At 39.7% G+C, this 25,373-nt stretch overlaps 1 protein-coding gene across 27 annotated transcripts in view; it reads right to left on the reverse strand.

Annotated features, from left to right (window-relative positions):
• Positions 1-25,373, reverse strand: part of CADPS (calcium dependent secretion activator) — a 364,439-nt gene that overhangs the window by 85,251 nt on the left and 253,815 nt on the right. For 12 of the 27 annotated variants that reach the window (XM_034776664.1, XM_034776661.1, XM_034776654.1 and 9 more), the window contains 5 exons: positions 18,593-18,694; positions 17,415-17,478; positions 16,583-16,706; positions 14,187-14,255; positions 13,306-13,323 (listed from right to left, as the gene is read on the reverse strand). In XM_034776664.1, the coding sequence (XP_034632555.1) occupies positions 13,306-13,323; positions 14,187-14,255; positions 16,583-16,706; positions 17,415-17,478; positions 18,593-18,694 (377 nt within the window). The remainder of the gene's footprint in view (positions 1-13,305; positions 13,324-14,186; positions 14,256-16,582; positions 16,707-17,414; positions 17,479-18,592; positions 18,695-25,373) is intronic. The other 15 variants (XM_034776659.1, XM_034776658.1, XM_034776667.1 and 12 more) reach the window with 3 other exon arrangements.

Here is a 25,373-nt window from a genome sequence, read left to right on the forward strand (position 1 = left end):
TCTGAATTTCAAAATACTATATGAACTGTTCTACTTTCCATTTTGTGTTGGTGACATTTTATTAATTCAAATTAATAGAATAGCAAATTCCATAGAGACAGCATCTATCTATTAACAGATGACAATATGTATCTTTCTGGTTAGACTGTGCTACTATATATTTGACATACACATAATTTTTAGAGTTTTGTTTCAATGGAGCTTTTAAAAAAGTAAGTTGTTGAATATAACAGTGATACATTAATTTCAATGATATACAATGGGTCCGCTTAAAAAGATTCTACTGTTCTGAAAGATTTTACCCATTTAAGAGATATCACTTATATATATAATGGGGAATAAAATAAAAAGAAATGTCAAACTTGTAGAAACTTTATACATGGGCCCAACTATATAGAATAAAAGTTGCAGGTCCAATTCACCACTGGTTACTCCTAGATATAACTACATTGAAAACAAGGGAGTTATGCTTGAGTAAAGTTGGAAGGACACAGTGGTAAATCAGACCATGTGTTTATAAGTACAGTTTTATGGGAAAACATATTCAACTTTAAAGCATAAAATCCCTTAAATAAATCACACATGAGTTCAAACACTGAAGCAAGGTGGAGAAAACGCAGAGCTATTTCATACTATCTTGCAGTATTCTCCAAACCTTCTAAAATGAAGTCAACCTAATGCTTATGTACATCTTATAGTAATGCTTATGCATCAATATATTAAATGTTATGTACAGTAGACAAACACCTTTCGGAATATTTCATTAGAAATCTGAATAAATAAATATATAAACCCCACCACTCATTAATAATCCAGATATCAATGAAAAAGTCCAAGGAGCTGGCCAAATGCAACAGTGGCTATGTCTACACTAGCACTTCTGTTGGTAAAACGTTTGTCAGTCAGGGGTGTGAAAAACACACCCCTCTGACTGATCTAAGTTTCACTGATAAAAGCACCGGTGTGGACCGTGCTCTCCTGCTGACATAGCTACTGCTGCTCGCTGCGATTAATTATGCCAATGGGAGAGCTCTCTCCCATCAGCATAGAAAGGCTACACGGGAGAGCTTACAGTGGCTGTGCCACTGGAAGGCCTGTAGTGTAGGCAGCCCATGAGATGAGTCCCTAAGAACAAAAACCAGTGGCTCTCAGCTGTGAAAAACTGACTTAGGGCTTGTCTACATGGGGACACTCAGGAATGTTAACCCGAATTCACTAAACATGTGAATTTAAAGTGGATAAGTTAAACTGCATTAAACCCCTCTGCGGGCACCCTAAAGCCATGCCAGCACTAGCGGGGCAGAGCGATGGCACCGTAGCTATACTGCGGTAGTGGCATAGTGTGGATGCTTCCAACAGGGACAGAGGGGGTTTTCCGTCACTGTAGGAACTCCATCTCCCTGAGCCACAATAGGTAGGGTGATGGAAGCATTCTGTGTCTCCCTTGGGGGTGAGGCTGGTAGAGCTATAGTGCACAGGGGTCTGAAACACAGCTGTAGTTATGTTGACCTAACTTTTAGGTGTAGACCAGGCCTAACAGAATTAAAGTGGTGTAAATGCAGTTTAACTAATCCCCAATTCAGCAAAGCACTTAATGGTCCATCCCTATTTAGCAAGGCACCAGACTGGGATTTTCAAAGGAGCCAGAGGGAATCAGCTGAAATTCAACTGGAGCTGGGCGCCTATCGCCTTAAGATGCCGCTGAAAATTCTAGTCGTACCTGATTGACTTAAACACGAACTTAAAGTTAAGCACAGATGTAAGTGCTTTGCTGAATCAGGGCCTGGAAGAATTATGGAAGCTGTTTTGGCCCCTCTGAAGTCTATGGGAGTTTTGATGTTGACGGTTAACAGGGCCAGGATTTCACCTGAAACTTTTTTTGAACACATCCCTATAGTTAAATGGTTTCTCATTAAAAACAATGGTCAAAATTTTTGATATCAGAAGCCTAAAATTAAGGACCTAAGTTCACAGTTAGGCATCTATGTCGGTGCCTTGAGTTTTAAAAAAGTGATGAGCATCTAAACCTAAAATCAATGGGAGCAATAGATGTTCGGTTCCTTTAAAAATCAGATCATTTCTATTTATGTGGCACCAAGGGCCCCAATCCTGTGAAGTGGTTTTTGTGCAGATGTTCTGATGGGTTGGGCACTAAATATGGACTTTAGGGTCATCCCCTGCTAGGGTGATCAGATGTCCCGATTTTATAGGGACAGTCCCGATATTTGGGGCTTTGTCTATTACCCCCCACCCCTGTCCCAACTTTTCACACTTGCTGTCTGGTCACCCTATCCCCTGCCCCAGTTTGAAAAGTGTTCCCCATGTTTCCCTTCACTTATTTTCTCAAGGCAAATACTGAACGGAGAGCTAATTATTAATTTGTCATTCTTTCTTTTATCCATGCAAATGCCTCAGCAGAGACAGCGTTTTTCTTTTGTGCAATAACAGGTCACAAAAACCTTCCAAAATACATGGGTGCTTTCCCCACAGCACTGAAATCAATGGGAGCTTTGACATTGACTGCAACGCGAGCAGTATAAATCCTGGTATGGTTTGTTCTTTCATTCGTGGCAGTGATCTGCTCTCAAACACAACTAAAAGACAAAAGTGTTAATAAGAACAACTGCTCAGAGATGCTGTCTTTAAAGAAAATATTTTGCTTTATCAACTTTGGCAGCCAACAGATGTCAATCTTTTTTTTTTTTTTTTCTTATTTTAAATATTTCCCTGGGTAAGTTACTATACATCAGAATATTCTGTTGAGATAGCTGGAGCACTGACAGTTAAATGAAACGTATACCATATACTTATCAAACATTTCATATAACATCGTTTAAAGCTCATACATATTCATCGTTATCATGCAAAATGTTATGCAACAACAATGTTATTTTGTGCTGACGTTGATATTTGAAAATGTTGCATATGTCAGACATTGCTAGACAGAAAATGTGGACATTCTGAAATAAGTACTACTATTGCTACGTCTCTAAAAGCCTACTTTGTTGTGCTAGATAGTTTAAAAAATCCTTACAGTAGAACTAGCTTCCTAATATTAAACTAAACTAAAACAACGAAAAAACACTAAACTAGAAGACGGTTGAATAAAAGAAAGGAAAAACGGTGACAGTACTTGGTGTTTGTCTAGGTATGCCTTTGAGCATCTGATTTATCATGTTAGGCTGAGTTTGAGTGGATGGTGATGGCCCAGCCGGTGGCTTACGTTTAGGCTTAGCTGGACGAGCTGTTTGTCAGTGATGGAGAGAGACACACCAAAAGTAAAGAGACATATGACATCATAAACAGTGACTAAAAGATGTAAACTTTGAAAGAAAAGCAAGCCGAAATGATAAACACAATGGAATAAGCTCCTTATCATTACTTGAAGTATTACACAATTATAACACCATTTGACAACAAACATTTTAGAAGTCATCAGATTCTACGACGTTACAGTGCTTTGCAATCAAGATGCTTAAAATTCAGTGGAATGCTAATTGTATTTCATGTAGCCAAGTGCAAAAAGGAGGAGTTTAGTATGATAATTTAAAACTTATAGGTGTGTGTGTGAGAAATCTGAAAAAATATTGCCTGCTTTTGCACCCTATAATGGTAAGAAAGGTTCCCTATTGAAGGTGCCCCAATGACTATTGTGAGGTTTCATAGCGAAACAATGAACATAGGAATTAATTGCTTTGCAAAGACCAATTACAGATTTCAGACTTAAACACCACTGTTGGTGAAAAGGAGCTATAAAATATTCTTGCATTCTTCGTGCAATTTAAACATGTAAAAAAATCTGTCACTTTAAAAAATGTGTGGTTTCTGATTGTTTCCAGCTCATTTAATTATTTTCAACTTGGAATTCTAGTGGCTTTTATATTCTGGGTTGAATCATATATAAAACTTGCCAGCTCTATCAAATATGTTACTTGCTATTCCAAATGTTAGAATACTGCAATCAGGACTTGACCCATCTGTCATATAGTTTACAATATCAGCATAGCAAAAATTCTATGAAAATAGCCTTTCTTTCTGCATACACATAGACAAATCATATATGATGAATATACTGGTGCTATAGTTACCATTATATTTAATAACACATTTTTAATAGCCTGTAGTACTGTATTGTGACTATTTTAATTATTTTGTTTGTAAGGAATCTGGCTTATTTATCTGGACATTCTGTTGCCAAAAGTTCTTTCCATTTTGCTTGCATTTTCCAAGGGAGGAGGTAAATTAATTTGGCTGCTGGTTTACACAAAGTGGATTTGTGGTTGCTTTTAATTCTGACAGTGTTATAGAAATTACCAGGGTATAGACAAATATATTCTCATAAACCATCCATTAAAGAGTAAAAGTTTCAGACACACATGCCCTGCATTCCTTTAAGATGTTAAAGGATTTAATGTAGAGCCTCGGCTTAAAAACATTATTTTTTTCTGCTAGCAGTTGAAACAAATCTATTCAATCAACTCCAGAAACACTTGATCCTTATTTGCCATCTACCAGAAGGGCTCCTTTCTCGAAAATGTTCCGTACACCCCCCCACCTAATGAAAATGATTTGCCTTTAAGGAATGATACTACAGAATTTCATTCGGATTCAACATTTCAAGAGGAAGTCAACTCAGCTACCTACTGATGGCCCTTAAATTCAGCTCACATATTTAAAGAGACTATTTCACAGCAAAACATTACAAAAGGAAGTTTGCATAAGGATCCCAGGATGGGAGGTAATTCTAATAGACAGCTGCTACACCTTGGCTCCCAGACGCATCCATTAGCTATGTTACGGTAACACCTCTCTATACAATTTACTCTGTTTGGTTCCCATAATGTGACCGGCGTGTCACAGAGACAGATAGGTTTTCAGAACAGTACCAAAGCCAGAGGAAAACTGCATCCAGGAGAAGCAGGCAGTTCAAGTCCTGCAGTAATCTGACCCTGCATAAGCCTCAAATATGTTTCCAGCTACTGCACTGCCAGCAGCTGAAATATCTATGGATTGTTCCAGACCTAGATGCCTACAATACTCAGATGAAAAATATATTTCAGGCTTTATTGGCATCTGGATCCTGAAGCTGATGAACAAGCCTGGATAGTACAACCTCAATGGTTTTCTATTTTTGTGGAAGCGTCAAAAGCAGAAGAGGAGAAAAGAAAGAAGGCCGTGTACAAAAAGATACCTAATGGTGCAGGCCTTAGCATGTCACTATTAAAATATACATGAGACAGCTTAAAAGAGACTTTTGTTGCGTGGTTGTCAGCAAATTGTCCCGGTGGGTGAGTGAGACATTCCTCATTCCACCAAATACACTTCAATCCTACCCAGCATTCTTCAGCCTTCTCTTGGGGAGAAACGACCATGCCCAATTGTAACACGTGATGGAGTGTGCCACGTATGAAGGCAGGTTCATTATGATGAGGCCAAACAACTCAACGAGTCACCAAGTGTTCGATGCTTTTATTTCTTTTACTTTTTAAGAGCCAAATCCTGGGCTTTTGCTTGAAGTCTGAGTAAAGCAGCGGCTGGAGGGCCGGCATCTCATCACAGCAGCCAGGAATGGCTTAGCTGTAGTGGTTTCTCTTACCTTTCGGATCAGCAGGAAGAAATCTCATCGCTACTTCTATTCTAGCCTGAGACTTTTTGTGTTACTTCCGTCTTTGCTGGCCCTATGATTGTAACGTAAGGAAATGAAAATTTTTTTTTGGCCCTGATCCAAAAAAGCACTTAAGCACATGCTAAACTTTAAGCACACAAGTAGTCCCATGACTTTCAATGCCACTACTTAGGTAAAGTTACACATGAGCTTACGTGCTTTGCTGGATGTGACTCCCAGATCGCTATATATGTTCAACCTTTATTTGATTCCTTTAATTTTTTGGGTTAATATTTAGCACCAGTAATTGACTAGAAGAACAGCTCTGGATGCTTTAACATGACAATGTTCACTAAATTCAACAGTCCTACGGCAATTTTTTTTCAGGGAGGCAGATTTAGTTTCACTTGATTTCCCCCAACACTTTTTCTTCCCCATTATTTTTTTTATTCCATTCCAACATTAATTTGCTCATTTTATATGGTTCATTAATGTGTGTCTGACTGACTTACAGATCTGAGTTATTAACAGAAAGGCAGCAGCTAGGTGTTACTCACTCACTATCTGGCAAATTGTTGTCTCCCAGCCATTAGCTGGACACATAAGAAACTTATAGGGCCTAGTCTGGCAATTGGACGACTTGTAAGAATATGAATTACTTGGGTGAGTAAAAACAACAAAGAGTCTGGTGGCACCTTAAAGACTAACAGATTTATTTGGGCATAAGCTTTCGTGAGTAAAAACCTCACTTCTTCGGATGCATAGAGTGAAAGCTACAGATGCAGGCATTATATACTGACACATGGAGAGCAGGGAGTTACTTCACAAGTGGAGAACCAGTGTTGACAAGGCCAATTCAATCAGGGTGGATGTAGTCCACTCCCAATAATAGGTTGTTGTTTGTCACACCTACAAGATCTTTATCAAGCATTCGTAAAACTACAATACCCACCTGGGGAAGTGAGGAAACAGATTGACAGAGCAAGACGGGTACCCAGAAATCACCTACTACAGGACAGGCCCAACAAGGACAATAACAGAACACCACTGGCCATCACATACAGCCCCCAGCTAAAACCTCTCCAGCGCATTATCCACGATCTACAACCTATCCTGGAAAATGATCCCTCACTCTCACAGACCTTGGGAGGCAGGCCAGTCCTCGCTTACAGACAACCCCCCAACCTGAAGCAAATACTCACCAGCAACTACACACCACACCACAGAAACACCAACCCAGGAACCTATCCCTGTAGCAAACCTCGTTGCCTACTCTGTCCCCATATCTACTCTGGCAACAGCATCAGAGGACCCAACCACATCAGCCACACCATCAGGGGCTCATTCACCTGCACATCCACTAATGTCATATATGCCATCATGTGCCAGCAATGCCCCTCTGCCATGTACATTGGCCAAACCGGACAGTCCCTCCACAAAAGAATAAATGGACACAAATCGGACATCAGGAATGGTAACAAAAACAAGCCAGTAAGTGAACACTTCAATCTCCCTGGTCATTCTATCACAGATTTAAAAGTCACTGTCATTGAACAAAAAAACTTCAGAAACAGACTTCAAAGAGAAACAGCAGAACTAAAATTCATTTGCAAATTCAACACCATTAATCTGGGCTTGAATAGGGATTGGGAGTGGCTGGCTCACTACAGAAGCAGCTTTTCCTCTCCTGGAATTGACACCTCCTCATCTATTATTGGGAGTGGACTACATCCACCCTGATTGAATTGGCCTTGTCAACACTGGTTCTCCACTTGTGAAGTAACTCCCTGCTCTCCATGTGTCAGTATATAATGCCTGCATCTGTAGCTTTCACTCTATGCATCCGAAGAAGTGAGGTTTTTACTCACGAAAGCTTATGCCCAAATAAATCTGTTAGTCTTTAAGGTGCCACCAGACTCTTTGTTGTTTTTGTAGATACAGACTAACACGGCTACCCCCTGATACTTGGGTGAGTAAAGGTTGCAGGGTTTTCTCCCAGTATGCTTTATACGGCAACTAGTGTAACATATACATTAAAAAAAAAGGCACCATTATTTTGGGTACATACTTTCTGTGATATTTCTTGGGTGCTACTCACTAGAGATGGTAAACTCTTCAAAGCAGGGTGATGGATTTGTGCATGTGTAACCCTGACAGACCCCAGTGGGTGCTGTGCGGGATTGAACCTGGGACCTCTGGAGCTGAATGCATGAGACACTACTGCATGAGCTAAAAGCCACATGCCCCTTAGCTAACGCTATAGAGCAGACTCATTGATCTCTCTCTAAGTGGCCTCGGTACCACTAGATGGGACAGAACACCACACCCAGGAGGGATGTGGGTTACGCATGCAACTTCTGAGTATGAGACCCACAAACAGCCACACCGGTAAAACTGAATCACTTAGCGACTACAGAAGGGGAGTGAGAATGGCTGAAGGGAATTCATTTAAAAATGCTAATATTTATTAAAAAACAATGCATGTTATCCACCCAGCTGTAATTATAAAAGATGGGTTTGGCAAAATGGCCTCTTCTGCGTTTCTCAGTGGCCGTATTTCTCTCAAACGAATGCCTTGTACATTTGACTCTGTGAACGCTGAACTGTGAGACATTCCGGGATTCACATTAGTGGAAACCAATAATGCTTGGGGTCTGCCAGGCTCCCTTGTGATGGCCACATGCCATTCAGCGCAGGGTGGTCTGGCCCTCCTCCCCAACACGATTCATGCTGGCTATGGAATCGTGGCGATCCGCCTGCCAATACACAGAATACGGTTATCTCTGGTGACATGGCAGGAATACAACAAGCAAGCTCAGGAAAGGGGACAGGCAGCCCAGGGTTAAGGTCAGCACTAGGCCCCTGCACCACTCAAGCCCTATTTTGAGGACTCAGGTGGCACTCACGTGGTGCTTAAGCCTTGTGCTTAGTCTCGTCAGTGCTGGATGATGCCCCAAAGAAGTGGAGTGTCTGCCAATTACATCTCCTCCCCACTTCCTTACAAATATATTGCTGAGCCCACCCTCCCCACACAAAATCAATTCTGAACTTCCAAATAATGTCACTGATTAAATGATTTGGGGCCCTCCCTCCCCCCGGTAAATGCATCCTGCCCTAGTCCCAATAGCGCCTAGTCTGTAATTCCAACCCCCACTGCTCTAGAAAACGAGCAGGCAAGCCCCAACCACTCCCTACCCTCTCCCTTCTTGTGGGTCCTGCACCCCTTTCAACTCCTCGCTAGCCCCTGGCCAATGCCTCTTTGAAATCACAGGCTTCCCCTGCTCATCCCTCCCCCTGCCTCAGTTCTGGGCCCCTGCTGTTCCTGAAAGTCTGGAGGTGTCTCAGGGGCTAGAGGCCACCAACCTTCCCGCCCCGACCACATCCTAGGGTGCTGCATTGTAGGAGCTAGATGTTACCAGATACTTCTTCCCTCCACCAGCCCACTGTCTGCTGAAGAGCTGGTCAGAAATTTTGTTATCCTTCTCCTCTGAAAATCTTAACTTTTTGGGGGAAAAACATAAAAAAATTAAATTAAGTATTTTGAACAAAACCGGAAAGAGTTTGCTTCTGAAATGCCACCAGAGTGCATTGTGGGCGTTATAAGTTCAGGTGCATCATTCCCCCATTCTCTTCTATAGGCCAGGCCCCTTGTTCAGACTACATTTCACATGATGCTCCATGGTCTCCCCGATTGGTGGGTGAGGAGGTGCATCGTGGGAGACATAGACCGGCTGGGGAGCCCTGTCCATAAGGAGAATGGGGACGTGAGGAAATTGAACTACAGATCCCACGGGTCAGCATAGCAGAATATCTGATTTGAAGTATTTTGGCTTTGACTGAAACGTGAAAACATGTCCGTTCTGGGGGCTGTGCGTGTATAGAAAAGAAAATTCTGTGGAAAGCGGACACTTTTCATACAAAAAAAATGTGGGTAGTTGAAAATCCAGTTTCCCATCGAAAAACAATTGTATGGAAAACTTTCGGCCAGCCCGAGGCTCAGCAGCTGTCCCCGTGGTGCTGCTGGAGAGACGGGGAGAGCATCTGTCACGAGGTTGTTTTGAAGAAGAGATGGGATTCCCGTGGTGGGACTTGGAACCATTGACCCCCTCATCACTAGCCACGGCTGCCCTCTGCACAGGGGACAATCCACTGACATTAAACAGTGGGGGAAGGCTTTAATGGGATTCCCCTAAGTGACTAGTGAGAGTCTTAGGGCTGGTCTACACTTGGGGGGGGGGGGAATTGATCTAAGTTACGCAACTTCAGCTACGTGATTCACGTAGCTGAAGTCGACGTACTTAGATCGACTTACCGTGGTGTCTTCACCGCGGTGAGTCGACTTGCTGCCGCTCCCCCGTCGACTCCGCCTGCGCCTCTCACGGCGGTGGAGTACAGGAGTTGATGGGAGAGCACTTGGGGATCAATTTATCGTGTCTAGACTAGACACGGTAAATCGACCCGCGCTGGGTCGATCGCTGCCCGCCGATCCGGCGGGTAGTGTAGACATACCCCTAAAGCATAAACAACAGACACAAAAACAGTGGTGGAGGGGATGGGGTTTCTTCTGCTGCATGGAGACTGAGAGTATTTTAAGTAAAAAATATATTAGGAGTTGGATTATAAATTGGTGTTGGTTTGTGGCTTGGAGATAGGAGGCCTCCAGGAATCAACCTGTTAGTTCAAGGATACAATGCTGCTGTCAAGAACCCTGGCAAAGGCTGATCAGAGGCTGCAGATAAGAGTCACTCATTTACATGTTGTCTCAAGTCTTGGAGCGAGCCAAAGCCCATTAAAGCTGATGGGCCGCCTTTCTCTTAACTTTGGATCAAGCCCACTGGGAACTGAAGAAATTTGTATTGGCTCAGCTCTGAATAGTAATCCCATGTGCAGATACACAGGAGCCATGACAGCAGAGAGTCCGCACAGCTCTTTGGAACACAGACTCCTCGAGTAAGCGCAAATGCTATTCCGCTCCTGCCCAACAGCGGAAAGCAAAAGAAACACCTGCTCTGGTCATGGGAATGGGGGCTTGATGGGACGGGCAGGGAGTGACGCCCCTCCCCCTTGGAGATCTTGTTGGATTGGAGGAAGGAAGAGCAGGGCTGCCTGTCTCTCTATGTTGGTCATTTCTCTTCTTGGCTGCCCTGAGGAGCCTCTTCCCCTCCACCAAGATGCTCTGACTGGGCAGTTTGAGTGCTCTGCTGGGGTCACCGCTGGCTGGCCCTCTGCTCCACATGGTGGGGAATGGGGCATAAAAAGGGGGCTCCCAGCTCTTGGCACCATTTGGGCTGGGGCCAATCTTCTCCCAGCCCCATGTGCTTTGAGCTTCAGCGGATCACCAAAAACGTCAGGAATGGTTTTGTGCTGATTTGCCATTGCTACTGCTATGGAGGTGAGCCATCACAGGAGTCTGGGTTGCAGGGACCATTAACAATACTTTATAATAAAATATAATTAAATAATAAATTAATAAAAAATATTATTATTATTATTTATAACAATACGTGTCACCCATTGACAGGGACTGGTCTAGGCAGTGGGGACGTCTGTTTGCCTACTGTGGACACAATGAAGAACCCATTCGTTGGAACCTTGCTTCCTCGGACAAGAGGAGGCTAGAGGGGAGGGGATGAGGTTAACAGTAGCCCAATCCCCTTTTATGGCGAAGCATTTATAGTGCATTGGACCAGGCTGTGCTGTTACATTGCGGCTGACCTTTAACTGCATCGTTTATGCCCATGTCTCATTCTCCTGCTGAGTCTGCATCAAACACACCTGTTGCCATTTGCTGCTGCCACCTGCTCCCCTCCTTTTCTCACCTCCACAGTCCTCCTCAGAAGAACCAAGTACCAAAGACTAAATCCAAACAGAATTATACAAGTACTGTGTTCAAAAAAACTGGAGAAGTAAGTTTATTGTAAACGATTAATTGCCAAGTAAAACAATCTAAAAACCCTGGGTTGGATTTGCATTTGCAATAAAGCCACTTTTACCCCACTATAGCAGTGTCACATAGTCTTGGTGTAAATGGGAATCGGGCCCTTTAAATCCTCAGCACTTTTTTGACGACTGCCCTGCGTTTCACAATTCCTGTTTTCCTGGGATGCTAGTCTCCAGCAATTCCTTTCTAAAGGAATTCTCAATTCCTGGAAATAGCCAGAGGGAAACCCTTCCAGGGCTTTGCACGCCTTCATCTGAGTTTTTGTTTTATTAATAATTAACACAGATTATTAATCCTGAATTGTTTTAGCATATTATTCTCTTTAATGTTCTGTTTAAAACCACACATTATTTCTAAAGGGAAGAGGAGAAGCTAGGTGCACTTTGGGAAGAAGTCAGGAAATGCCTGGGGGTGATGTTTGGTGGTGGGGGGAGTTATGCAGTTATTTTCAGTATCTCAATTTTATTCTTGCTCGAGAGAAAGAAACATTTAGAGCAGTAGCATTCACATTTGGCCCCAATTTAGTTAAAATAGGTCAGGGTTCCGTGAGGGAAATAGGATTTGGCTCCGTGTGGCCTTCGCTGGGTTCAAGCAACATAAACCCTGTATGTTTTAGGTAAATGGGGCCCTCCGAAATGCCCCACCTAATTTCCCTGATATTAACCAAGTCATAAGTCTGTGTCTGGTCGTAAAAAGATGATGGCCATGGTCCTTATTTTACTGATACACTGGGATCTATGCTCAATTAAATCCAATGTAGTTATTTGTTATGGGTGCACCTGAAAATATTATATACTACTTTTTTGGGGGGTGCTTCTTGTGGACTTATTTAAAGAGAAAATCCATGCTTTGTTTTCTGAACAATTACTTTTTGTTGTTGTTACTAGGGCCTGTTACCAATACCACAAATATAACAGAAAATGAAAAGATACTGGGCCAAATAACAGAGGGGCCACTCCTAACGCTATTAGTGAAAGAGGCGCCCCGAGCCCAGAGCAGAACTTGGCCCAAAATGCTGTGTTTCTTTTTAAAACCAATTTCTTTCTAGAAACAGGTTTTGAAATCGAGTGTATCCTTTTCCACAACACATAAATACCAACTTAGAAAAAAAAACCCTAACAGTTCAGATCTCAAGAACTTTCAAACGAAGGACCCGGGTATGTAACAGTAATGAACACACTGGCATGTTGCGACTCCAGGATCACTCCTGAGAAGAAGTCCATTTTAATGGTATTTATCTGACCTGCACTCTTGTTTCATTACATGTTACCAACATGTTACGAACAAAAAAGACAAACATGACTTCTGTCTAACTGTAGTGTTAGTTACACATTAACAAATAAACCATTGTCTCCCAAATAGGGCATAAAACAGAAGATATGAAAAACAAAAATGAAGATTAGTTTAGTTATAAATGTGCTTATTAGGTGATTTATATGAAAGGCCAAATCATCCAAACTTTTTTCTGCCAAAAATTTGTTTTAGTTCCTTTGGAAAACAAGAAACTTTCTCTTCACTATAAATAAACTCCATATTAGGTTGTACCTTCACTGTTAAATACTTCTGCTCTACACTATATCTTAAGGGAGAAGTAAAAGATAGTATGTATGTTGAGACAGCACAAATTAACTCCTTAAGTATTATTGTAACTCCATCTCCAGTCTATAGGAGTACATAACTTAAGGAGCTATGAAAAGAAAACAAAGATAAATATAACTCAACAGTCCTAGCAATTGATAATACATATACAATTGTTCACCTGCATCCTTTTGATTCTCTATATGAAAGAGAGAGAGCAACAAGGAGAGAAAAGAGAGAAACAAGAACAGATATGCAGGATTAATGAGCAAGTGGACCAAAATGCCCCCCAGTTATGTGTGATATATGACATTTGAAAAGAAAATAAGTTGCCCAGTGACTCCCACCACCAAGAAGCATGGTATCACCAAAAAAGACTCCTTTCACAGAGGTGAAAGAAAATGCTGCACAAATAGAAAATCAGTAAACTTAGTGAACTAAGCTCTGAGAACATACAAGAGCTCACCAAGCAACAAGTTCATATGTTCCACCCAGAGCTTGGTGTAAAAGAATAAATAAAATCTAGAAAGAGAACAAGGAAAGCATTTCTGCTTGAGAGATAACAGACAGAAGACATGTAAGATCTGATGTACAGAGAAAGGACAGCTTCATATGATCTTATACACAGGATTGTTTAAAGATCTTATACACAGGAAAAGGGACGGCTTTTTCCGAATGTCCTTTATCTGACCTCTAGCTCATTGTTCCCCAGTGTAGCTGCTACCTTTTGATTGTGTACCAGTGACAAAAGCACTTTACAAATTGGGGTTACACAGAAGCAAAGTAAAAATGCATTCAGGTCACAGACATAAAGAATAACTGAAAAAACTTACAGACAATCTGAGTTTATCACAAACAAATGGCTTAATTGTCTAACCTGTTTTAGGCTGATAAAAAGTGACTGGACTTCTCACACTGGGTTTCACAGACAGAAGCAACAGACAAGCCAATGCTAAAAGACTTGAAGCAAGGAAAGTGAGTTGGTTTGGATCTGGATTTTCTTGAAGTAATGAAAACAGAAAGAGTGAAGACAGCATGGAGAGGAGGGTGGTAGGTACTCACGAATGGTTAAATCCATCACTTGAGAGGCCAAGCAGAAGACAGGATGCTCATACATTTCTCTCTTTTTCCCTATAAAAGAGGATTTGGGCATGCAAGAGGCTTAGGTCAGAGGTAAAGAGGTTATAGGTCATAGGTCAGAGGAAAACTTTACATTAGCTTAAAAGGAAAATAGCTGTAGAGTATTTTGGGATACACACAGGATAAAAGAAAAAAAGGAGATTTAAAATTGGAAATCTACTGGATTAACCATTCAGCATGCCCATGAGTCACAAAAGAGGTTGTGACCATGATTCTAAAGGTTTATTTTGAATTGTTTGCAAGAATATAATGATCAAAACATCATGAATAAAGGGAAATAGAATTCTATTGATTTAAGGCTCCAAGATACTAAGGATTTTAGCCTTCAGTATCTAAGGCTTTTACAGGTATTTCTTCATAAACATAGCCTCAAGCCGTGCTGTGACCGATATTTCCTCAGCTGTTACAAGTATTTATTAAATGTTTGGATATTCAAATAGAAGCTTTTTAATGTCAAAATCATATTTGTATAGAGAAATGCATCACATGGAGATAATTTATTTTTTACAAACTATTTTAGCTTGTAGTGGACTATGCTCATGAGCGAAAACCTGATGCATGCAGCTGGTGGATGTTGGGTTGTTTGAATTAACAATCCCAGCATGCTTTGAAATTGGTGTCACAACCACTTTTATAGAGACAATATAGAAAAGTGGCTGTGGCCAATCACGAATAAGGAAGGAGAGAAGCAGAGGAGAGCAGGTAGTGTGGAATGAAGTATTTCTCTGAAAAGGTAGCTGGAAAAAAAAAAGTTTGTTGCTTCAAAGTATTCCCAGACCTAAAAGTCACAGTGCGAAAAAGAGGGCAGATAATTAACACAACCAAGAAGAATTGAGGCACAAAAGGAAAGTACACACTAACTGTTCTACTTTGGAAGTGAATGCATTTTTACTTACAGATCATAAAGTTTGTTTTTGCATAGATTTATCTGAAAGAAGAGAGCAAATCTTACCAATAGGTTAGTGATATTTACACAGAGACCTAGGGAAGCCAGCATTTGGTAGAAGCATCCATCAAAACAAAAGTTGCTTTTTGATTCTGAGTCCTTCTCCGACGTCAAGTCTATTTCAACATTGCATTTTACAGAATACACCAATTAACATATCCTGTGAAGTTGAGTACTTGGATAAATTGCCTGATAATACAGTGCTTATTAAACCTTCAATCCTTCTCTATTTTTGTCACTCATTACCAAGTCAAGAGTTGATAAACATCCTTTTAGTGCCCAATTCTTAAGTGTTTCTCACTGGATGCATAACAATGAATTCATTACCACTGGTACACAATTTGCATTGTCAGACAGAAAAAACAGAAAAAGAGAGGACATATCATGTACAGAACCTAGAAAATTTGACTTATAATAACCCAGGCCCTCATGTAAACAAGGGCTAGGAACAAATCAGATGGTGATTTTTTTTTCTTTCAGTAATGTCTTAGAGGCGTACAATGTGAATCTAGCTTTAGTAAAGCTTTATATTTCACACCCAACAGAAGACCAAAATCCAGAGTAAAACAATTCTTTTTGAACATACAGCTTTCAGTTACAAGCATTGTAAAGTTGTGTAGGAGTTTCAAATTGCTGTCTAGCAGCCAACAAGGTAACAATGAAATCTGATTAACATATGAAGAACTAGCTGATCATCGAGCTCCAACAAAACACAGATCCTCCAGCAAGTTTTAAAATGTCTTTTTGATGGCTACATGTGTCTCTGGTCACCAGTTATTATTCCCCCGTAATTTAAAAGGTCAATAATATCAGCTATGCTGGATTTAGAGTGACAAGAATGAAATCTGATGCAAGAATGGGATCAACTGATGACTTCCACTATTCACAAAACAAAGGCAGTGAAACACATCCCAGAAAAAGACATTTTAAGTTGGCTACAAACAATTAAGCAGAGATAAAACATTTCTTAGCTTCTTATATTTTGATTGTTCCCTGAACTCCACTGTCTCAAGTAATTAGCAGCATTATCCTTTTCAGCTACAAACATGACATCCCATGTACTTCTCATTTTTTTTAAACAAAGACACGAGTATGAATGCTGTACCAAACGCGCAGTGCTCAGAAGAAGCTATGATTCTGTTAACCATTTCATCGCTTTTTCCTAGAAAAAGAAAGATTTCACTAACCTCTGCTCTTAATTCTTAAAAAACAAACACCACAAATACATTTCCTAGCCAATTCCCTATTCCCTTTGACTTCAGTTTTATCGTCAAGCAAATAAATAGTTAATTCATTGTTTTAAATAACTGCTAGCTATAGTTCCCACACAGAAACGTAGTAACATTTTAACACCATAAAGTAATTGCCTTACCTTCAATTTTGGCATACTCTGATAGTCTAGTATAGTTGACTAAAGCAGCTTGCTCCAAGCATTTACGGATGACTGTTTTTACCTCCTCTTGAGGGACAGGAGTAACTATGTCTTTCATCAGAACCTGGACATAAGAAAAACGGATTTGTTGTGGCACACACATCATTGATCTTTTTTTGTTTGTTCAACAAATGCATGTGTACCCAACACTAACCCAGTGTGGCTATCTTTCTCTATGTGGCTCACCTCTAGTGGCCAGCCTACATAATAAAGTTTAAAACTCTTAGTGCACTTGATCCCTTTGATCAAGCAGCAGAAACTCACACGTGTAGATCCAGAAGTCGTAGGTTCAAATCCCACTGGTGACCCGACCAAAGGTGTCACTGCAGAGTTAATTCATGTACTATTTCTGCAAGCAACTACTTTATTCAGTGACATGAAGCTTTTTAGAACTGTTATTCATTCAGACAAGTTTTCAACATTACATTTAAAGGGTCTGATTGATCACCCCATTATACCAGTTTTATGCCAGTATAATTCCATTGAATCCTCGTTCCTTAGTTTGCATCATCTTGGGATATAAAACTGGTCTAACTGACTAGAGAATTAGGCCCACAATTCATAGTATTTAGAATTCTCTGTACATTGCATTACAGGGTGTAATTACAACACCAAAAATCTACTCATGCCCATGAACGAACAGATACTGTAACGTTATCTAATTCAATTTGTGTGTATATCTATGCATAAACCTAATTGCCACATAAACTCTACTGTACGATTGAATAGGAACATAGGAATTTTAACCTGCCTTTGTTATTGTGATGCTTACCCTTTCCAGTAGGGATAGAGTAGCTTTCAACGCACCTTCGGGTCGGCCAAATGGAAAGCAATACCTAGAAAAACACCCAATTTTAAAGATTAACTCAAATGCACATGGGCAAATATACCAATAAGCTTAAGAGTGATCTGATAAGAAAGACTGGGTGGCGGGGCGAGGGCTTTGTTCTCGCTTCCCTGAATTAGGCCTCTACCCGTCAAGTGGCGCCATGTGGGCCCAAGAGACGGGCTCGAGGCCTGAAAGAGTAATTTTGATCAGGTGCCTCAGTGGGATTGTTAGGAAATCTCAGAAATATTTTCCATGATGTGCTCCACAGCCCAGAGGATATACCCTTATGCTTCAAGCACAGGGAAAACTAAATGCTGGATGACTACTAAGGGCTGGTAGATCTGCCACTTTATGAAATCTGGCTGTCAACTGGGAGGGAGAGTGGCTACATCTACCAGGAAGGGGTTACATATCATCTCCTTGCAATAAAAGGAAAAAGGGCACTGACAAGGACAGGACCAGAAATTAGTGATCTTATCATAATCACATAGGTCATAACTAATTGGTTATGCTGACTATTTTATTTTTGAGAGTTGCAGCTAAGAGTGGTCATGGCATTGAGTTTGCATGGAGAGTTACATCATCTCTCACCTTGAGAATTGGGGTTGACCACTGTATGAAAAGGCTAGTTTGATAGGAGGCAACTCACCTCCCTGCTTTCAGGTTGGTGACATCCATTATTCCCAAAATTAAACCATCCATGAAAAAACCCCTGCCTTTCTTTGTACTAGGAAGAGGTGGGAGTAGATAGCAGAATGCGTTAAGGAGAAGGGGATGGGAAAGAGGAAGAAATAAGATCACAGGGTCTTTAATTATTTGCTTAGAACTATTTAATTGTCAAATATGAGTCCTCTCCTTGTTGCTGTGCCTATGTGGGCAAACTGAGTTGAAATACCTTTAAAAGGTTAAGCCTTCTGTTTATCAGCTATGAACATATTCATGTCTTCTGCAGCTGCAAGTTTTGGCACCCTAATGTACCAAGTTATTTTACATTGTGCATATTACTTATGCAGAATTATACTAAGCTGCAGCCTTTGAAATCTAAAAGACACGTCTTTTATGGATGGAGTCGTGAGGAAAGGCATCCTCTCTCGCTTTAAACCAGGGGTCTCTGCCTTTACCTAAAATGGGTGATCTGATTCTCCAGAAGCAAGCGAAGCCGCTCCTTGATTTCTTCAAAACGTTCTTTCTCTTCTACAGTTACAGTTCCTATTCCATCAGGCCTGAAGGAAAAATGCCATGAATGACTCAAACTTCACCTCATGACCCTGGTAAGTCATCTGTACGGCAAACAAGATATTGCAGTTTTTGGAAATGGATGTCATCGACTATTAGATCCAGGAGATAGTGCATGTGCCATGCAAAGAAGCACTAACGGGTAAAGCAGCGTGATTGTTTAGAAAGCATATCTCAGAATAAAATAAATACTCCTTTTAAAATTACGGTATGCAGGTTTTTAAATAGTGAAATCACTATATTTTTGTTTACTGCAGAAAAACCTGGAAAAATGTAGTTCTCTCTAAAAATACACACCTATATGTGTATATATATATTCACAGATACATATATAAATACTACAATGGGAATGTTCATTAAGTAAGGACTGCCTGTAAGTCCTGTTTGGCTCAATATGTTATTCATTTCTACAGAAATAATCATATTCACATTTATCAAATTTAAAATATGGTTCACAGCATAAAAGAATAGGGATGATAAACTCACGTACAAATGGAATATAAAAATACAGCACTCATTCATGTTCATTGAATCACTTTATAACATTTTATCATGTAAAAGGAAGGAGCACAAACTGAAATATAGGCTCCAAGATCAATGTACATTTTGCATTTCCAAAAATAATGTCCCTTTTCAGGAATTTAAGAATTTCATAAAAACTAACACATTCCATCAAAGCAGCTCTTCAATGAATATTTGTTACACTTTTATTATTTTGTTAATGCACAGGACTGCATTATGAATAAGGCAGCCACAAGTAGCTACCTTGGGGTATTTCCCATCTTTCACAGAGCACAGTGCGCGTGCAATCATCTCTTCCATTCTTCACCTGTAATGTTGATAGATAATACGGAGAGTCCCTGTGCCTGATTGTGCTTACGTTCTGTTTTTACATCTTTGAACTCTGCTGATTTAAACGGACTCCTGATTTGCACCAATGTGTGAGCAGAAATCAGCATCCTCTGCATACATGCCCCCTTCTCCCCCTCCCCAGAGAAATACACGCCACAGCATAATCGCTGAATTGGGCTAGTCTAATCCATTCACCAAAGGAATCAGCAACCCAGACAATAAACATCACTAATTTCCATTATTGACAGGCAAAGTATACAGATTTGTGTATTACTGTGTAGCCTATACCAGCACAGTCTCTCTTTAGGTAACGTAAGATGTCTTAAAATTGAACAAATGTTCTTCCTTAAAGGCCTCCTCCAGCGTTCAGCTTAAGCTGTGTAAATCCTTAGTACTAGACTAGTTTGGTTATACAAAAGGCTTGGCAAGGGATTACACAGCTTCTAACGAACCTCCTGTCAGGGGTTAATTGGTTAGCTTTATTTTCCTTTTAAAGAATCAAAAGGCCCTAAACTAAAAGAAAAATTACAATCTGTACAGTCATGTTTCACTGACCTCAGATGCAGAAACCTCTTAATATCATAAATATTAGCTCTGCTGTTAGAATACAGGTAAAAAGTTCTCTTAACAAATCCAAACAGAGATGCTAACACAATCTTAATTGATTTTCTTTTCACTATATGTAAGTGCTAAAGCTACATTAAATAACACTTATATTACTATATTAAATAACACTGGACATATTAAAAGGCCCAGATGACAGTGAATATCTTTAAATTTAATCAGTGTTTCCATAAGTTCCAGTGTTTCCTATCATTTATTTGCCAAGGTCAGCTGTAAACATTTTATTTAGGCTGAACTATGGAATATAAAATTTTAGCTGGAAAACACATTTATTAAACAATTATGGAAGAATGGATTTGGTCTCATTAGTACTGGTACATAATTAGGTCTAGTTGTTTTGAAGAAGCAGGTAAGCTAGGTAAATCCAGTTAGACATTGATTTTAAAACACAGCTGCTGAACATTTTTAGTATATTTTAATCCAAAATTCCAGAAATAATTAGTATTCAGATTCAGATCTAGTTCATGCCATCAGTTACGCACGCCAGCACTGCTGTGTACATTGGGGAATCTAGTTTGCTTGCCAGTAGAGTGGCAGATTTTTCAAGATACTCCATGATAAATACTCTGTGTCACTGAAGTCCTCATTTGAGTTTTGGGCACACATCCGCACAGATGCACAAAACCCATATATGTCATAGAGTTTCATGGAGGTCAATTGTATCAGCAACTGACAACTGATGTAGCCACAAAACATTGACTGTAAAGAGCCCAAACTAAGAACAATACGCTGATGAACTGGAAAAGTTCTGAAAATTATGTTGCCATTTGTTGGGTCAATAGCCCTCAAAGCAAAAGATTTACTGAAAAGGCCACAGAAGACTCAGGAGTTTAAATGCAGACTTATTTTCTAGGGCATAGAACATGTGTCAAGAGGTTTCTCTGTTAAATAATACTAGTTTTATACATTTTCAGCCCCTCTTTTAATTCAAATTATTAATGTAAAATATCACTGTAAGCTGTTTAACCCAGCAAGGGACACTCTATTCAAAGTCCCAGCACATTTTCCACTGTCTTCAGTGGGATAGCGTCCAGAGTTGTATGTAGGGTTGATCCAAAGCCCACTTGAAGCCACTGAAATATTTCCACTGAGTTCAACGCGCTCTGAATGAGGCTTTAATTCTGTTTGATCTAGCTATTTTAGCACTTGTCAGGCAACACCAATTTCAGACACTTGCAATGCTTTGGCACAACTGCGTCATTACAATTTGGAGTGGCAGGCTAAATGTTCAGTGCTCTGGCAGTTTTCAGTCTAAAGCACTGATACTGTTAGGAACTCTATGTGGGCACGTGGCTGGGTCCAAACCTTGTTGGACTAGAGTTAATATATGTCCACAGCTCATCTAAGTTAAGTTATAATGCCCAAACGGTTTGCACTGAGACAAAAATGTAACTATCTAGCTACACGCAGACTATATATATATATATTTTTTTTTCAAATATTCACCACACTTCGGTCATAATAAACAGCAAGGCCTTGCATTTTTCTTGATCTTTATCAGAAGACACAATGCCAAATTCAGCCATTTTAATACAATTAAAAAGTTACCTTATGCACCCTACGTTGTTCTACTAAACTGCATGCTAGATAAACAACAACTCACCCTTGCATATCATTCTACTACAAACTTGAGACAATCTACAGGTCAACTGTAGCCATTTTTGGAGCAGCACGGATGTCTGGAAGGGCCTGCCAACTAAGAGCCATCACAACTGCAAGGACTTCCTTTCTCAAACCGCTGTGGACTATATTACATCTGACATGATGAGCATCTCTTGAATCTACCTTTCAAATTTTCGGCAAACCATTTTCTCACTGTCCTTCACAAAGTTGACATTTTCGGCAGCATGATAGGAAAGATGTCATGTCGGCTGCTTTTCAAGTTGTTGTCACAGTGGTTAGCACCAGTTCTGTCATCTTTACTCTCCTCACAATCTCCCATCTTGAGCCATGTCACAAATAATAATACGTCCAATGGGTTTGTCAAATTTCAAATACTATAACCCAGCTGCGCATCTTCGGATTTACTAGTTACGTTCCTTTTTGTTGCTCATCTCCCCAGAAGCTGAAGCATTAGGAACTCATTAATTAGTGACAAATGCAAGGGTACTGATAGAACTACATAAAAACACCGTCAAAAGCCCTGCACCTAATTTATTAACATGATAATTTCTGAAACCTAATTAAAATCAAAACATTTGTCAAATATATTTGAAAACTGAATAATTTGGAAGCATATTTATCTTTCCATTTGCTAAGCAAACTAAGGGTTATATAAGCTATCCTTTCTATAATGTCACATTCACTTCTGTGTTCTAGATACTTCCCTTGTCATAACATGCACAATTGATAGTCCTTAAAGACATTCTCAAAAGAAGGTGAAATCTCATAAATTAATTTTCTTATTCATGCTGGTATTAACTCTTTTTATTTAACAAAGGTTTCCCATCAACTTTATACTGGATGTTTAATTTATATATGGAATCACAGCTTTCTGCAGCAAACAAAATTTGCACAATACATTTTAGCTAAAACACAACTGTAGAAAACTAACACACATATTCACAGTGGCTATGTATGGTTTATATTACGCTGGGGTAGACAGTAGTAGGAGTGATAGGAGAGAAACAGTGAAAGAAGTGCTGCACCTATATTGTATTTAAATATAATTGTGTACACACACACACACACACACACACACACACACGCACGCACACAGTGTCTATGTCTCTTTCTTTCTAAGGATTTAGATCAACATACAACATAAATGTCTCCGATTTGAATGGTAACAGATTTTCATCTGATCCTATATTGATCCTGCCAGGAAAATTAGAGGAGTCTGGTTTAAATAGTGGGGGGAGGGCAGAAATAAAAAAACACATTTTGTATAAATTTATATTTAGTAATCCCCAACAGCACATTTTCAGAGATAACTCTTTTGATTATAGCTTTATGTTATCACCTGCAGATTTGTCAGTGCTTAATATAAATATTTCACAGGAAAAGTTTTACATGCTATTCGTCAATCTATGTATAGTTTCCTATTTTTCTTCAACTTTTTATTTTTAAAGTATGAAAACAACCAAAAAAAGCAGGTTGTGAAATTAAAAAACAAACACACACATTTTCATGTCAAACTGTAAAAAGATTTTCTTTCTTTAGTTTAGACTGTTGTGCAAATCACAGGGTTAATTATAAATTATAATTAGGACCTGTGATCCTAAGGCCAATGCTTCATTCGGTAAGCCACACCTCCCCCACCATGCCCTTTTCTAATTATACCCGGAGGCCCTCAGGGCTAGTTATGCTGCTAAAACAAATATATCAAAATCATTTTTAACAAAGACTAATATATGAAGCAATAACATGCATTTGTATGCAATTATAAATCTACAGTATAGCTCCTTTGGGTTAATCTCTTTGACATTAGCCTGTCTGAAAAACGAAGAGGCTTATAAATAAAAAAAAAAAAAAAATCTCTTCCACCTTTTATGCTTAACTACTTTAAGCTTTATCATTGGGGAAAATACTCCTTAGATGCAGTAACCAAACCTCTGCATGTGTTTCACACACATCAGAGATGATAAAATAAATTATGTCAAAAATTAATGCAAATAATCTGATTTTAACTAAGAAAAGGGAAATCTAAGATAAGGCAGATGCTATCTTCAATTTAGTCCTTTGCAGCCAGGTGCAACACATGGCTTATATTTAGCATCACAGACTATTATGGGATTTATAGTCCAGGGCACTAATGGTACAACGGCAGCCCTACAGACAAATCCATACATCTGCAGAGTGTCCCACCAACTGCACTGGGACTCCCTTTAAAGGACTGGCCATTAAGTTTCAATTTCATCCAATCCAATCCTTCTTGCTCCTGTGAATTTACATTATATCCTCAAGACTGTATAGTCCTTTTTTCTGTATTTTTTCTTAAGGGGACTTTTAACATAGATATGTGGCCCAACCTTAATCAGTCACACGGGACAATAATAAAAAGACGGCCCGATTCATTACTCTAGCTTTGGCTCCTATTTCACTTCTCTTTTCTCCTAATTTCAGTCCAGGCTTTGGTGCTTTGTGGATATGCAGAGCTGAATCAAGGCTCATTCCTTCTCAAGTGCAACATGCATCCCCAAAGAACCATGCTTGGACTGCGTGGATGCTTCCCTCTCCTATACCCATGGTAATGTATCATGTCAGCATGTAACACGACACTATTTATCTGTGGATCACTGGCACAATGCATCATCTCAGCCTGTACGACAGACTGCATTTTGAAGACATCAATAACATGTACTTTATCAATACATACCTATTATGGCTCTGGCTAATATATGGATCCAGGAAATAATAAAGAGTCTGACATTACCTGTAGTACGGTTTTGTGAACCTGTGGCTCTCTGAGACAACATGTCCACTACGGATCTATTAATCAAAGAATAAATATAATCTCCAAAGAGAGCATACAGAGATGTAACTAATGTCTGGAGCTGGTTGAAAGTTTTTGAAATTTCTATGATGTTTTTTCATGACAAATTTGTAAAAACTGTTCCCCATTTTTCAACCAGCTCTATGAAATTTTTGTTGTATGACATAAACCAAATATTAAGGAGACATAATTGAGAATGCTCTAAAATGTAATGCAGATATTGAATTCCACAAGTTCCACAAACGACTTCAAAACGGTAATAGTTCTGGAGTCTGACAACGGTTGAAAATCTGCAAAGGCAACAGCTGCAGGGGATGCCAATTTTGATTTCATTTTGAAAGTGAATTTAATGTTTGTGAAACACAGTGACTGTGGGAAGGGCAGTGCACCAATCCACCTGTGTGCAAAAACGGGGCAAATTATAGTGAGATAATTGATCGTGTGGATGTTTGGTGATTGGACTGAGAAACTGGGCCGAACACCAGCTCATTTCACACAGAGCACTGACCAGCTGTCAGAAAATCACAACGTTCCCTCACCACCAACTTGGACCAGATTCAATATGAAGTCCAAGTGGTGATGGGCTCAACATCCACTAATCCAGTCCTTAACTTTTACATACACAAATCTGTAGTTACATTTTCAATACATAAGGACAAAAAAAGTACCGTATATACTCGTTCATAAGCTGAATTTTTTTAGTAAAAAAGGGAAGTACCAGAGAAGCAGGTCAGCTTATAAATGAACCAGCTTAT

The sequence above is a fragment of the Trachemys scripta genome, chromosome 7, assembly GCF_013100865.1.
Source record: "Trachemys scripta elegans isolate TJP31775 chromosome 7, CAS_Tse_1.0, whole genome shotgun sequence".
NCBI classification, from domain to species: Eukaryota; Metazoa; Chordata; order Testudines; family Emydidae; genus Trachemys; species Trachemys scripta.